Source organism: Cervus canadensis, chromosome 1 (assembly GCF_019320065.1).
Source record: "Cervus canadensis isolate Bull #8, Minnesota chromosome 1, ASM1932006v1, whole genome shotgun sequence".
Taxonomy (NCBI): Eukaryota; Metazoa; Chordata; class Mammalia; order Artiodactyla; family Cervidae; genus Cervus; species Cervus canadensis.
The window spans coordinates 330,076-345,068 of record NC_057386.1 but is presented as its reverse complement, the minus strand read 5'-3'; the positions used below and the strand labels follow the sequence as shown (position 1 = coordinate 345,068).

At 54.4% G+C, this 14,993-nt stretch overlaps 1 protein-coding gene across 1 annotated transcript; it reads left to right on the top strand.

The window, feature by feature from the left end:
- Positions 1–345: 345 nt before the first annotated feature.
- On the top strand, positions 346–7,800 carry CACNG1 (calcium voltage-gated channel auxiliary subunit gamma 1). Its single transcript, XM_043442475.1, has 4 exons — positions 346–745; positions 5,855–5,929; positions 6,655–6,792; positions 7,146–7,800. The coding sequence occupies exons 1-4, from the start codon at positions 514–516 to the stop codon at positions 7,370–7,372; spliced, it is 672 nt and encodes a 223-aa protein (XP_043298410.1). The 5' UTR covers positions 346–513; the 3' UTR covers positions 7,373–7,800.
- Positions 7,801–14,993: the final 7,193 nt, after the last annotated feature.

Here is a 14,993-nt window from a genome sequence, read left to right as displayed (position 1 = left end):
TTGGGGTGTGGGGGTTCAGGTCTAGAGTGCGCTCCCCTAGGCCGTGGGTCCCCCAGGCCCCAGGACGGAGCTCCACTCACCTGGTCCCAGGCGAGGACACAAGCCTCCCCCGACAGCTCACTCCTCCTTCAGCCCCAGCAGGAAGAGGCCCCTCTGCCTGCTCAGGCCCTCTGAGCCGGCTCTAAGGGTGGCAAGTCTGCAGCCCGCCTGAGCCTTCCTTCCTGCCTCACCCTGCTGTGCTCCTGGCCCTAGGGAGGGGAGCCAGCCCTGAAACCCAAGGAGCAGCCGTCCTCGGCGAGGCGCCGGGGTGCGCATTAATAGAAGCTTCCTCAGGCCTCTGACACGCCTGGGCAGCTGCTGAGCCCGTCCAGTGGCCTCGCCCACGGCCAGCCCACCCTGGCTCAGCCCAGCACACTAAACTTAGCTTCCATCCCCGGCGGGAGTCACTGCCGCCGCCCCAGCCCGGAAGGACACGGCCGCCGGCCCCCAGGCGCCCACTGCCCCGGGACCACCATGTCCCCGACCAAAACCCTGAAGGTCCGAGTGGCCCTCCTCTGCATCCTGGTGGGCACTGTGCTGGCCCTGGTGGGCGTGGTGACGGACCACTGGGCCGTGCTGAGCCCCCACGTGGAGCACCACAACACCACCTGCGAGGCGGCCCACTTCGGCCTCTGGCGGATCTGCACGAAGCGGATCTTCGTGGGCGACAAGGAGAGGAGCTGCGGCCCCATCACCCTGCCCGGGGGTAACGTACCCGCCCCGCCCGGCCCTGTGGGAGGACGGGGCTCCCCAGACCGGATCAGAGCTGCACCGGCTGGTGGGCCAGCCGCGCGCCTGGGCGGGGGCGGTGGGCCGGCCGCGGTGGGGCTGGCGGAGGCGGAGCCGGCCTGCGAGGCGCAGGCGCTCGTCTCCAGCTATTCCCGCGCTGGGGCTCAGGGCTGGTCAGGGGCAGGGGTCTGGGTGGGCGGACAGACCGCGGGTCAGGAAAGAGAACGCGGATCTACAGACTCAGCCTGGACGCACCCCCCAGCCAAACGCAGCCCTCAGGTGGAAGGGCCGCCTCGGTGGGAGTCCATTCCAGGCTGAAGTGGGGACACACTCCTAAAGGGTTACTGGGCCCTGGGCAAAAGGAGAATGCAGGACTCCTCCTCGTGATTATCAGGAGTCTGAAGGCGGCAGCAGGAAACCCAGTGGGCGTCCCTCCTGGGTGCCGGCCCTGAGCGCCCACACAGGTGACTTGCCTGTGAGGCAGGACTGCTTTGTGCGAGGACTGTGTGTCCTGCGCCCCCTCCTGGACCCAGCCCCCCTCAGACTTAGGAAATGCTTCCTCTTGCTGCGATTTAAAAGCCTGCCTCACTCTCCTAGTGGTGAGCGAGCCACACTTGAAGGAGCTCTTTGTGGAGCACACCCGGTGTGAGGATGGCCAGGCTGCTCTGCAGGCGTGGAGCCCGCCACATTCTCAGTGGACGGAGCACCTGCTGCGGAAAGAGCCTGCTGGCGGCACTGGAGTCTGAGCTCTGTGCAGGCCCTACCCACCACCCCCTAGAGGGCCGGGCGAGACTCCACGTCTTCCTTTAACACACGGGCTCAGGTCCAGCAACCCAAAGTCCCCTCCAGCGTTCCTTCCAATGTCACCCCAAGGTGGCCGGCGACCAGGGTGAGTGCAGGCTCCCACCTGGTTTTCAGAATTAGTCTGTTATCAGGCTGGGTGTTCCTTGAACCCTGCCCTTCAAGAAAGGCACTGCTAAGTCCCCAAAGACCCTGCGGTCTCTGGGGGGGATGAAGGAGTCCAAACCCCACCCCTCCACTCCTCGCCTTCCTTGCCCTTCCCCCCGCTGACCCCAGGAAAGCCCTGCCCTGCTCACTCCCATCAGACACCTGGAAGACACAGCAAGTCCCAAGCCTGAGGGCTCTCACAGGCACGGACATGTGCTCGAAGGGTATCATGTAGCCCAGATGCCCACGCCCCGCGGCCACTGCCGAGCACACCCATAAACAGATGCACCATCCCGCCAGCCCTCCTGGGCAGGGCAGATTCTCCAGGGGCCGTGCATGGGAACGCACTGTTATGGCCCACCTGTCCTTGGCCCTTTAAAGCCTGGTGAATTTACACAGCAGATGGGCAGGGTGGTGAGGGGAGTCTATGCAAGGAGAGACAACTGGTGGGATGTGCCCAGACCGGCCACAGGGGACGAGCCGACTTGGCCTGGCCGCAAGCCTGAGTCGAGTCGACCTCTAGGCCGTCTTCTCCTGGTCCAGAGTGAATCGCACCTTCTGAGCCTGTGAGCACTGCCTTGGCCTGATGAGCTGTCCAAGTGCACTCCTGCCTTCTCCTCTCTCCTTTCTCTGCAAGGGGACGTCGTTTTCCTTCCCCACCCATCCTGCCTGTGCTCTGCTGGATCACTGTTTCTTGGAGGAATAGAGTTCATATGCCTTCTCTCATTAGTTAACAACAACATCTACAAATACAAGTATAGCACTGTCTGCCAAACATATATATTACATATGTTAGCTTTGGATGACATCAGAAAAAATGACAGGGTAAGAACCTCCAAAAATTCTTTTCTCCATAAAAACAATAAGAAAGTTGGCTAACACGATCGGAATAAACTTTTTCAGAACTCTAGAAGTTAATCAGTCTTGCAGCAATAAGCAAGTGCTTATTCAAGAAAGAGGGGTGAATCTCAGTAGGAACAATGAGGTTTGTGGTATCTTAAGCTGCTATTCCAGTTCTTTCCTCCCTGACTCTGTCACAGCCTCAAAAACCAACAGCCTGCCATCAGAGTGAAGCCAGCTGCCTAGAAGTCACCAGAAAGGACAGACTAGGGCTGGATCCCTTTCAAGGCCTCATTCCCAGAGTGCTGTCATTATCTGATCTGTCTGGTGGTTCCCTAGAAGTCCCCACTTGCAACGCTGTCTTTATTTGACCTGACTCTGAGCTCATCCAGTGGAAAAAGTCTTTTACCCAGGAGGCATTTGTCAAAAACAATTAGAGACAGTTGTTTAATACCATAACTGCCTAAGGGAGCAGATAACAGAGCAAACAATAGGCTAACCAGAAAACTGGAGAATAAGATGGGTGGCTTTGAAAAGCTCCAACATATTCCTGGGAATTTAGGAGGTCACGTGGGTCCACAGTGCAACAAGTATGCACAGGAAAGATCTGAGAAGGCCATAAGCTCTCACCTCTGGCTTATGTGGAGCTTCGTGAAGAAAGAGAGAGAAAGAAAGAGAGGAGGGAGAGAGTACGAGGAAGGGAGAAAGAGAGACGGAGAAGGAAAGGGAGAGAGCAATCACGGAGCAGGGGAGGGAGGGGAAAGAGAAAGGGAGAAAAAGGCGAAGGCAGAAACGTAGGCTACTTCGCTGAGTGCTTGGCTGTCTGCTAGCACAGAGCTCCTCAGCAAAGCCTGGGAGAGGCATGGCTTCCAAGCGTTCTAGGAAATCTCTGTGAGCTGACCACCAAACTAACTGAGCAGAAATTTCAGTGGCCATACATGAACAGACTTCACATATTTAATTCAGAGATGTAATTTGACAAGCAACAATAACAAACAGCCACAGAAACAAACCCTGGGGAAGAGTGGACATCTAACTTCCAAAGTTATAGTTTAAAATGTCAAGTTTTAAATTTTAAATCAAAAAAGGTTACAAGACACAAAGGGGCTGTGGTCTCCGATGGGCATCCACAGGGCCCCCTGCAGCGGAGCTTCTGGTTCAGCACAGGGGACACTGGTCATCCTCAAGTACTGAGTCAGGAGGGGACGGGCGGGCAGGCCCATCCGCTCACCGGAAGACCTGCCACGGAGGAAGGGAGCCGGGACCTCCAGACGCCCTCTGGAAGCGCTTAGTGGGGTGGGGGGTTGCCTGGACTTGTCCTCACACAATCTGCAGCACCAGACTTCCCCAGAGCCTGGTGCTGGTCTGGGGGTGCTGACACCCCAACTGCCACCTGAGCAGGAGGACCTTTGGCAACGTGGACGTGCCTGCCTTGGCCGGGTCCTCGATGGGCCTTATGTCCAGGCCACTCGTGCTGAAGGCTTCTAACTCAGGGTCTGCAAATTGTCATGGAGGCAGCCAATTGTGAAACACGCTGGAATTCAGTCAATTCCCTTCAGAGGGTTTTCAATGGGAACAAAAATTGGCCCTTAAAGAATGAGACAGAAATTATTCCTCTGTCCAGAGGGAGACCCTGGGGGACCGGTCACCTCTCACGAGCCGTTAGAGCAGGGCTGCTAGAGAGTCTACAGCTGATAACCTGATACACGCGCGAGAGCTCCATTAAGCCTGAAAATAGCACCAGAAGCGCCTGACATCACCAGCGGCAGCCACACACCCCAGGTAACTCAGCTCAAAGGAGAGTGATTTAAATATAGAAGCTCAAAGAAAAGGCTGTTTACTTCACGGAACATTTGCTGCTGCTAAACCAGGCTCTATATCCCGGGGTCATTCTCTTCCTCCACCGCGGAGCAGCAGTAACCCTGACATTGGGGGGTCAGGGGGCCAGAGGTTTCAGTGGGAGATGATACATCTCAGGCAGACGGAAGCCTGGACCCCAGTGAAAGCTATGACTGGAAGGTTTTTTCCCCAAAAGCAACGAGGCACCAACACCTGGTGGTCATTAAACTGTGGCCTGAAGATAAAAAGAAAAGGAAAGCACAAAGCAGATGCTTCTGAACCAGGAGCAGAGTTTCCTACTGAGGTTCAAGGACACACAGGAAAACAGTTAAGTGCAGCGCCTCACACAAATAAAAAGCAACATAATTCAGTTTTTTAAGAAACAAAATAGTGTAAAATAACCCATTCATCTACTTCCTAAATCAGCAGTAAAGAACATTAAGCCATGCAATAAGCAATAGTCTTTTAATTTTACAGTATATTTAGTTGTAAGAGAGATTAAAAGAGAAAAATGGAGGAGAAATTATATTGAAAATCAGTGTGAATTTCTTTGTTCTGAGTTCCTCCTCTGCCCCCTACCAAATCCAGATTTTTGGCCTTGTGGCCAATACACATCTTCCATGGCTTTCCCAGCGCTAATCAAGTGGGCCGAGCAGCTCACCCGGGAGGTCTCAGCTGCGCTGCCTCTGTGCTCACAGGCATGGAGGGCCTAATGCTTGAGATGATGGTCACCCGTGGCCCTTCATTCAAGTCCACACAATGGCCCACTCAGCAAAGCCCTTCAGGCGGCATTTTAAGGGGCTTGGAGCCAGGTTTCTAAACCTGGCTGAACATCAGAATCTCTGGGAAAGTTCTTGAAAAAGACTTTGTTTCCCAGGTCACACCCAAGGCCTCAGGATGGGCCTGGATGCTGATTGGAAACCAGTGCTGGGTTGTGTGTGACCCAGGGTCTGGCAACCCCAGCGCCTCTGGCATCTGAGGGCTGCTAGTTCTGTGCCCTGCAGGCTGTCCAGCACATCCCAGGCCACCTCCCGCCAGGTGCCAGTAGCCGTCTGCCCAGCGGGGACACAGAGATGTCTCCAGACACTGCCTGGGGTCCCCTGGGGACAGAAGCAGCCCCAGCTGAGAACCACTGTCTGGCCCTGATTGACCATGTGTCCTGCAGTTCCAAACAGACTTGAACTCTAGGCTTCAGTTACCTCATCTGCCAAATGGGCTCAGTACCCAGTGCTCTGTGCCTGGACTGAGTCAGCCTCAGCTCCCTGAAGATCCTCAGGCTCTTATACAGCCCCTTTCCCACCAAACTTTTGGTCTAAGGGTGGAAGAAAGATGCTTGTTTCAGCCCAGAGTCAGGGTTTAGAGAGCAAGCCAGAAGCCCCAGGAGGACTGGCCCGCCCCCTCCTTGCCAGCTCCCACCCCAGCTGCAGCCCTTTCTCTCAACTGTCTCCCTCCTTTGCAGAGAAAAACTGTTCCTACTTCAGGCATTTTAACCCAGGCGAGAGCTCGGAGATCTTCGAAGTCACTACTCAGAAAGGTGAGCCTGGGTGGAGGGTAGGGAGGGGGAGGAAAAGTGGATTCCACTACTCCCTGCTGAGCTGGAAAATCCCTGGCATGAAAGCCCCAGGCTCCTGCTTGATGACAAGCAGCCCCTCCTGAAGTCTGTCAGCGGCAGCCTGGCCAACCTCTGTGCCCAGAGACGGCAGCTCCCACCTCCAGGCGTCTCAGGTCTCTCCATCAGAGCTCCCACGCACACATACGCATGCCCAGGTACACACATGCACACAAATGCACACCCTGGCACACACTGGCACACACACACAGATCCTCTCCGGCACTGAGCTCTGTAACAAGCCGCACTCTGTCATCCTTCCAGAGGCTGCTTGTCAGTCCCAGGACAGACCACCCTGAGCCTGGGTGTCACCTTCAGCCCTGACTCTGGGAGGGAGGTTTCTGCTTCAGGCAGGTCTCCAGCCACAAATCTCCGACCACCTTCCGAGGCCTCTGCCCCTGGAAGGAGGACCTTCATTTTGGTGCATGGACGACCTGGAGAAGGAATTAGGTCTTGTGGACATCCTGGCCCCATCCTTTACTCATGTGCCACTCGGAAGGAATGATTTCTTCTCTGGCCCTCAGTGTTCTCACCTGGGAAACAGGGACGGCAGAATGCAGAGCAGTCGCTAACCTGGGGGCAGGAACAATAGGTGAGGGGACGCCGAGCCCCTCCTGAGGCCCCGGCGTCCCTGCGCTCGTGTGCCGCAGAGTATAGCATCTCGGCCGCCGCCATCGCCATCTTCAGCCTGGGCTTCATCATCGTGGGCACCCTCTGTGCACTCCTGTCCTTCCGGAAGAAGCGGGACTACCTGCTGAGGCCGGCCTCCATGTTCTACATCTTCGCAGGTAGGATGGGGCTCCCGTGGGTGCGGGGCCGAGGGATGCTCTCGCCTCCCTCCCCAGCCCGCTGGGGTGGGGGCTGGGTTTGGACAAGGCCCGGCTCCACACCCCTGCTCCCCATGCCCCCGTGACCCCGCCCCCCGTGACCCCCCCCCTCCGCTCCCCCACCTGAACCCGCCCTCACCTTCCCCTCCGGACCCCCGCACCCCCCCGCCCCGGCTGTGCCCGCAGGCCTCTGACTCCCGGCCCCCACCCCCTGCCCCCATTCCCGGACCCCCGCCCCCCACCTGCCCCCCAGCGCCGCCCCGCCCCGGGCCTGCCCCTCGAGGCCTGCGGCTTGAGCCCGGCTGTGCCCGCAGGCCTCTGCCTCTCCGTGTCGGCGGAGGTCACGCGGCAGTCGGTGCAGCGCATGGTAGACAGCGAGCACACGGCCTGGATCGCGCACTCGCTCGCCTGGTCCTTCGTCTGCGCCTGCGTCGCCGCAGCCCTGCTCCTGGTCGGCGGCCTCGCGCTGCTGCTCCTCGCGCTGCCGCGGATGCCCCGCGACCCCTGGGAGTCCTGCATGGACGCCGAGCCCGAGCACTAGCCCTGGGCCCGGGCGCGGGGCCCGCCTCGGGAGGCCGAGCCCAGGACAGGCTGGAGGCGGCAGCGTGACTTCTCCGCGTCCCCACTGGGCGCACGCGGCGCGTCGCTTCTCCCGGGCCAGCCAGTGACACGCAGCACTTCTCCGCGGCCGGCCAGTGGACACTTGGCGCGGCCCGCCTGGCCAGTGGACTCGGCCCGGCCGGCCAGGAGGGGCGGGGCGGCCGGTGCGGGGGTCCTCGGGGGTCCTCGACCTGCCTCCCCGAGGTTCCTCCGCGGCTCGCCAGACGCCCTGGGTGCTCAGCTGTACGAGGCGCCAGCGCCTCTCTGCTTCCTGGTCACCCGACATCCCCTCCTTGGCTTCTGGGAGACCCGACAAGCACTTTTTAACTGGTCTGACTGCAATTTGAAATAAAAACTCTTTGAAACTTGTCTTTCCTTGGCCTTGCGTAGAGATCACTTGGGTTCCTGACCACACAGCCTAAGGGCCCCCTTGACCCAGAGGAGAAATGAAGGCATAGGCCACGGATGGTGAGGACTTCTGTGGGGACACGGGGACAGAGGGTCTGTTTACCGGTGAGATTTAGAGGCTCTGAATTCCAACTTCTAACTCTGGGCCCTGGGTTGTCTTCAGCAGAAACCAGAGGCCATCTGAATTGGCAAGCGCGTGAAAAACAAGGAGTGTTATTTCCAGAGCTCCCAGTGCCAGAGGCATCCCAGCGCTGACACAGGGCTCCAGCCGCCCTGCCACGAGGGTCTGGTTTCAGACGCTGGATTTTTGTGGCAGAGAACATTAGGTAGCGGGCTTAGCACCTAGACACGAAGGGCCACCTGGAGAGTCACAATTTACACTCTTTTGCCTTTGAATCCCCTGCATTCAGCTAGTCCTTGGGGATGGAAAGCCAGACTCTTGAGCAGAAAGGACCCTGTGCCCCTTACCTTGATCTGTTCCAGAGGCCGTGGCCAACCCCCTCTTGCAGGGATGGGTCTCTTGCTAAGAATGGTTTTTATACTTTTAAATGGTAAAGAAACATCAAAGAGGAAAAAGATTTCATGATGTGAAAATTTCATAAAATTCAGATTTCAGTGTCCATAAATAAAGTTTTATCAGAACTGCCAGAGATAAACAAAGCCACAGGTATCCTGGTCAGAACAGATTTTAATCAGTAACTCACTATCACAGCAGGAACAGAACTCCACTGTATGCCCAGAGGAGATCAGGTTTCTAGGGTGGGTAGGCTCTGTAGAGTTAGAGAAGCAAAGGGCTGCCCAGCGGTGGAAGGGGGTGGGCCTGGGAACCCGTCTGGGTTGGCTAACAGGAGGTGATCCAGTTAGGTGCCAACCCTTACACAGAGGCTGGGAGACCAGGGCCTGTGGCAGGTTTTGGCTGGACAAACAGCAGTCTTTAGGCAGCCTTGAATTTTCTCAGGCAGACAGTTTAAGAGGGGCTGGGGTCATCCTCAGGATGTGGCCTTGAGCGGTTAGAAACTATGTTAGTGTTTGTTTGCATCTTTCGAGGCCAACGGTGAGTGCAGAGAGGGCTGGGGGCGCCAGGCTGGAGTCTGGTCCCTGTGGCTCTAGTTCCTACTGGACTGGTGTGAACTGAACGGTCGTCAAACCATAACGTGTTCACTTTCTTAACTTTTTAAAATTCGTCAGATCGCACGAGGTAAGGGAGGTGGCAGAGCCAGGACTAGCAACCCAGTTAGATAAATAACATTTAAGTATGAGATCTTTTAAAAAATGTGGTAAAATATACACAGCATGAAATTTACCACCTTTATTTCTACGTGTCCAGCTCCGCCATGTTACCCACTGTCCATGGCGCTTTTCATCTTGCCAAACAGAAGCTCTGCCCTCTTTAAAAGACTCCCCGCCCCCCACCCCTCCAACCATACACTTTCTGTCTCTGTGAACTTGACTGTTCAGGTGCCTCATACGAGTGAGAGCAAACAGTATTTGCTCCTCTATGTCTGCCTCACTTCACATAGCGCTAGTTTGTCTTCTTGGGGCTTTGCTCCTGACAAGTTTCTGGCCTGAATGTGAAAGCCCAGCCTCCTGGAGATACTTGCCGATTCGGCTTTAAGCCTGCCTCTGTCTTCGCCCACAGAGCAGTCCTGGTAGAACCAGGGAGAAACAGGTGGTGGCGGGGCGGGGCGGGGTGGGGGGGGCGGTGTTTGCAGCCACAGTCTGAGGTCTTCAGCTCTGAGCTTGAGGAGCTCACACCACCACCCAACTCACTGATGCAAACAGCCCCGCCCCGCGCCCCGCGCCCCGCCCCGCCCCGCGCCAGTCGGAAGCCCATCCATGCTGCGTGTACAACAAAGGGGCGACCCAGCATGTGCCTCATGGGCCGAAGGACGTCCGGAAAAACAGGGATACAGTCCGGATACGTCCCAGAGGCAGGGAGGTGGCAATGTACAACCCGCTCCACCTAATGGGAAGGAAAATGAGAAAAGGAGCCGACGCCAAGGCCGCCCCCACCTCAGCGAGAGGCTGCCCCCAGTCACTGAGGCCAGGAGGTCCTACCTGCCAGCTCCAGAAATCCAGGTGTGAGCCCTTAGCAGAGAGACCGATTCCCGGAACAGAGAGCCATGCTCTGTGGGTATCGCAGAAGTGAAGTGCTCTCTGCAGAGGACCGGACCGCCTGGCTGGAAGAAGCGTCGTTTTCCTCCCACCTTCTCCAAGGATTTGGACGGTGTCTCAAGCCCGAAGCGGTGGCCTTCGGGGTGCGCACAGACTCGCTCCAGCCCGTGGCCCCAGGACGGCACGGGCTCAGGGGGACATTCTTCGGTCTGGTCCTTTCTTCTTCCTGGGCCCACTTCCAGCCCCCCGGCGGAAAGCCTTAAAATGACATTTCCGTTGCTTTTCTTACGGATGGCCAGGAAAGGTTTGAGAGAGGAAGCGGTGTATGATGAAGGTAAACAAACGAGCTGCAGAGGAGAGGAGATGCCGTGCTCCCTAACCCGTCTCTGCTTGCGGCCTCATAGCTCCCTCGTGGAAGGACCTCTGCTCACCAGACCATCCAAGCTAAGCGCCACCGCTTCCCGGCCCCCTCCGCCGCCAAGGCCCTTGGCTCAGTCACGTGTTCAGCGTCCCTTTTTCATACAAAGTATGGTTCCCCCGGTCAGGATGTGGACGTCTTTGGGGACCATTGTCCTGTCTCATCCCCTGACTACAGCATATGTGCTGAGCCAGGACAGGACCTGCTTCTGGACAAAACCAGGGATGGGTAGTGGACCTGCCCCTCACGACCTAGAGTTAAATATAGTCAGTGACTTTAAAATAAAGCTAAGTGCCATGCGATTTAGGTTCCTTGGCCGCGGGTGGCCTGCCCCCTTTCAGAAGCTGCTGGAGTCCTCCTGACTCCCCAGGGCCCAGCGTGGACATGCCTTTAACCCCTCTGTGCAAAATCCATGCTTTCTTCCTTGTGTGCCCTTGACACTGGGCTCATATTCCCAGTTTCTACCCCGTTCTGCATGGTTCCCTGCACCTGCCTTGCTGGGTGATGTTTTTCTGAGTCACCCTGGCAGCTAGAACCTTCCCCACCCAGTCAGACACTCCACACGGTGCCCCCGGGGGGCACTGGCACATCAGACAGGTGTGTGAGCTAGAAGAGGGCAGGGGTGCTCCAGAGAAGCAGCAGGACGCACAGGGAGAGGACCACCAGAGCTCACTGGGGACCTGGGTCATGCCCTCAGGGGCCCACAGCCCTGTGGCTCGCCCTGCGCTGGGCCTGGGCCCCTGCCTCCACCTCAGCGGAGCTCACAGCTGCGGGTCCAGATAAGATGGGTTTTCTCAGCTGGAACACGTCAGCCGGCAATCTTTAAGAACAGAGAGGTTTCTGCTGAACACCTGAAACTAACACAGCTTCAATTAAAAGAAAAAAAGTAACAGATAGGTTTCTACAAGGCCTTTGCTGGATGATTCAAAACTATCTTTAATGACACTAGAGCACACTTTTTTTTTTTTCCAAATGCTGTCTCTTCCACTCTTTAGCACAACCAGCAGGAATGATCTAGGTCTTAGAAGGCCTATAGCAGGGTCCCCAACCTCGGAGACCTAGTGCCTGATGATCTGAGATGGAGTGGGTGTAATAATAATAAAGTGCACAATAAATCTGATGCACTTGAATCATCCAGAAGCCACCCCCCCACCCAGTCCTTGGAGGCCAAAAAGGTCCATGGTGCCCAAAAGGTTGGGAGCTGCTGGCCTGCAGGGTCACAGGGAGGAGAGTTGATCTGTCTGGTAAAGCCTGATTGCTTACACAGCTGTTACTTTGGTCCCAGGTCACACTGCTCGCTTTATGCCCAATCGCCAAGTTAAAAGAGGACTGACTCCTCAAAACTTTGAATAGGAGACTCAGCCAAGAGTGTCCACTTCTGCTCAGTTTGTAGAAACCCGTGCCTCTTTAGATACCAAGCCGACAGAAGACCTAACAGCAGGTGCGTTTGAAGAGCAGGCCCAGAGACAAGCCACCTACCACCGGACTTCAGGCCCATCCCTTTTGGCTTCTGTTCATGTCTAGAGGGCTTGTCAGAGATGCCTCAGATTACATTTCTGTCCAACCCGTGGGCAAAACAGCATCAAACCCATTCTCCTCTAGTTTGTTTGCAGGGGAGCCCAGAGGGCAAGCCACGTGACCAGCCAGCCGAGACCACCTTCCAGAACCTTGGCTGGTTCACCCCATTGTCACACTAGTGTCCTCTCTTCTCAGGAATTAGCCCCATGGTCTCCCAAAACAATGGTTTAAATCAATTTGCAGAGCATCCGCTTTAATGAGCTAAGAGCGGGCTAACACCACATTCTGCAAGCTGCAGCTCCCATTCTATTTAATCACCTCCCTCTGTGGATTTAAAATCCACCAGAGCTTCAGAGCAATGGGAATTTCATCACTTTCCCAAAAGCCTGTATGGTAAGTTTATGCCTACAGACCAGGAGATGCTAAGGTAGGCAGCGTCCATCAAAGTTGACGTAACCATGGTGAAGCTGTTAAATCAAGGGTTCCCACAGTGACACCTGGGAAGACACAAAAGGTGACTGTTAAAGCTAAGTGAGCGGGGATGTGGCTGCACCCGGGCCATCACTGCCAGCAGCAGTCGGCATCTGGCAGAATCTCACTGGCAAAGGGCATCTGTGGGGAGGGGAGAGGGTCCTTAAGCTCTTCTCTGAATCCACCCCTCTGAGCTGCTTCCGCCGGCATTTCAGGGTGTGCTCTGTAGAAGGTGCAGAGCCTATGCTGTAGGTCTGGGGCCTCGGGACCAGATCTCTGTCACCGAGAAGCTCACCAGCTCCCAACTCAAACACAAAAACTGTGGTAACGCGAGTATAAGGCCCTTAGAGGAGAAGGGAGCTAATTCCAACTGGGGAGTGTGGGAGGTGAATTTACAGAATCCTGAGTGATAAGCAGCACTCGCCAGAGCAGGCCTGGGTGTCCTGGTGCTGAAGGGTGAGCTGAGAAGCCAGGAAGGGCGAGGGTTCATCTAGGGAAGGAAGGGGAAGCAGTCTGACTTAGGGCACTGTGTGCAGCGCTCCAGAGTCCAGCTAAGAAGTTGAAGGTGCGACAGGAAACCACGGAGGGCTTCCCGGCAAGAGTGGCACCATCAGATCCACTTCAGAAAGGTAAGTCAGCCGCAGTCGGTAGGGTGAACGGGAACTGAGGCCATGCGATCAGGATGGGTCCTCACATCTGAAGAGAGGGTCTCCATCCTTGTGGGAAGTGGTTTGTTAGGACAACACCGCTGTGTGCATCGGGCGTCAGAGCCCATTACAGACCCTGCCTCAGCTCCAAGGCACAGGGACGTGGGCGTGTTCCAGTTTAGCCAAGCTCCATTTCAGCGCTCCCCAAGGCGACTCTCCATTCTCCAGCTCAACCCATGCTCCATACAGAATGATCCCGCCTTGCAGTTTTGATGAAATCACATTCTTCTACTTTCATTCTCAGAAAAGTGCTTCAAAGAGCACCAGTAATGCACTGGAATTAACACCTGTGAGTCTTATTTGTATGTTTTCCATTGAAAATTGGTCTTGGTTACGTCCTCTAGAGCAGATAGCAGCCCAAGGGCTTCTCCACAGCCGTTTGATTTATATGTAAAGAAGTGTGTTTCTTTGCAAAACCCAGAGATGATTTATGTCGGATCAGATCAACTCAAAGAAAGCAGGATACCCATCTTGAATATGATTCACTGCGCTAAGAATTGTAACTTGTCCTTAAGAAAGGCCGACTGTCCCATCTCCCCACATTTGCAAACCTGAAGCACAGCATACTCGTTTGATTCATGGTGCCACATTAATGGGAGGTTAAAATAAGACCGCCACGGCACACAAAGCCTCTGTGACCGGCTAATGCTTCTTGAAGTCATATCATGGCACATGCGAAGAATTATTTCCCCAACAAAAATGAGACCCTGACTCAGGCCAATTTTGTGCCCAGCCAGCATTTGGAGGGGAGGGGAGGCAGTGTGATTAAATGCTTGGCACACCCCCTAATATGTTGATGTTGATGTCAACTAGGTTTACAATGTCTGAAATAAATTCTGGGTTGCACAAGCCCGGCATTAATAAGGGACTTGTTAAGAGCAATTCATGATTGTCTCTTCTCTGTCAGCTCAGTCGTGTCTCTTTTCGACTCTTTGGATTGCATCCTACCAGGCTCCCCTGTCCATGGGATTCTCTAGGCAAGAAAAGTGGAGTGGGTTGCCATTTCCTCCTCCAGGGGATCTTCCTGACCCAGGGATCAAACTCACGTCTCCTGCATTGGCAGGAGAATTCTTTACCAGTGAGCCATCTGGCTTACTTTTTTAATTTGAAAAGGGCTGATGATCTTTAAACTTTTAGGTAACTAACACCCGAAGCCTTCAGGCCTTTACTACCGCTGAAGTTTAGAGATTTAAGTTGCAAATTTCTGAAAACTAGAGTCACAATTTTACAAATTAATATTTAGTTCTGTTACTTTAGCTGGTTTTACTGATTAATATCATGAATAAAATCAAAGTACTGTGCTTAACTTCTGTCAGACCTTGGATCTTGAAAGGAAGCAGAGGATAGTGTTTCACAGATAATAAACAGATCTCCAAATTATTAAAAAGGCATTTTATTATAAATACATTTTAGTTGTAGCAGTAAAATACATTTTGTGTTACCATGAATCTTTTAAAACAAAAGAATTTCACTGAGACAATGATCACAATGTAGGAATTGTAGAACTCCGAACTGAAACCTTGTTCTAAGGAACCAATGTGGCCAAAGTAATTCCAAAACTAAGTTTTAAAAGAAAATGACAAAAAAGAGAAGGAAATAAAAACCCTAGAGAGTGGCTTTGGGGTTATTTTATGGTACAAAGTCATTTTTACTTTTAAGGATAAACTCTTTAGGCATTAGAATTCTCAGATGAGGTATCATTAACCACAAAGAAAAAAATAATAATTTTGCCAAAAATTATGATTATTAGATAGATGGCTGTACAGCTGGTACTCTTTGAAGAGATGGAAACGGATCAAATCAGTTTTATGTAACCTCCCTTGGGAAGGCTTGCCAAACTAAGACCCTGTATGAATTTGCAACTGTATGAAGTTAGCTGAATAAGTTTAGGTAAGAACTGTATTCCTGAAGCATTTTAAAAAAAC

Coding starts and splice junctions, on each gene's coding strand:
- CACNG1 (XM_043442475.1), top strand. CDS start 514: ATGTCCCCGACCAAAACCCTGAAGGTCCGAGTGGCCCTCCTCTGCATC. Junction 746..5,854: donor CCCCATCACCCTGCCCGGGG/GTAACGTACCCG, acceptor CCTCCTTTGCAG/AGAAAAACTGTTCCTACTTC. Junction 5,930..6,654: donor CGAAGTCACTACTCAGAAAG/GTGAGCCTGGGT, acceptor CGTGTGCCGCAG/AGTATAGCATCTCGGCCGCC.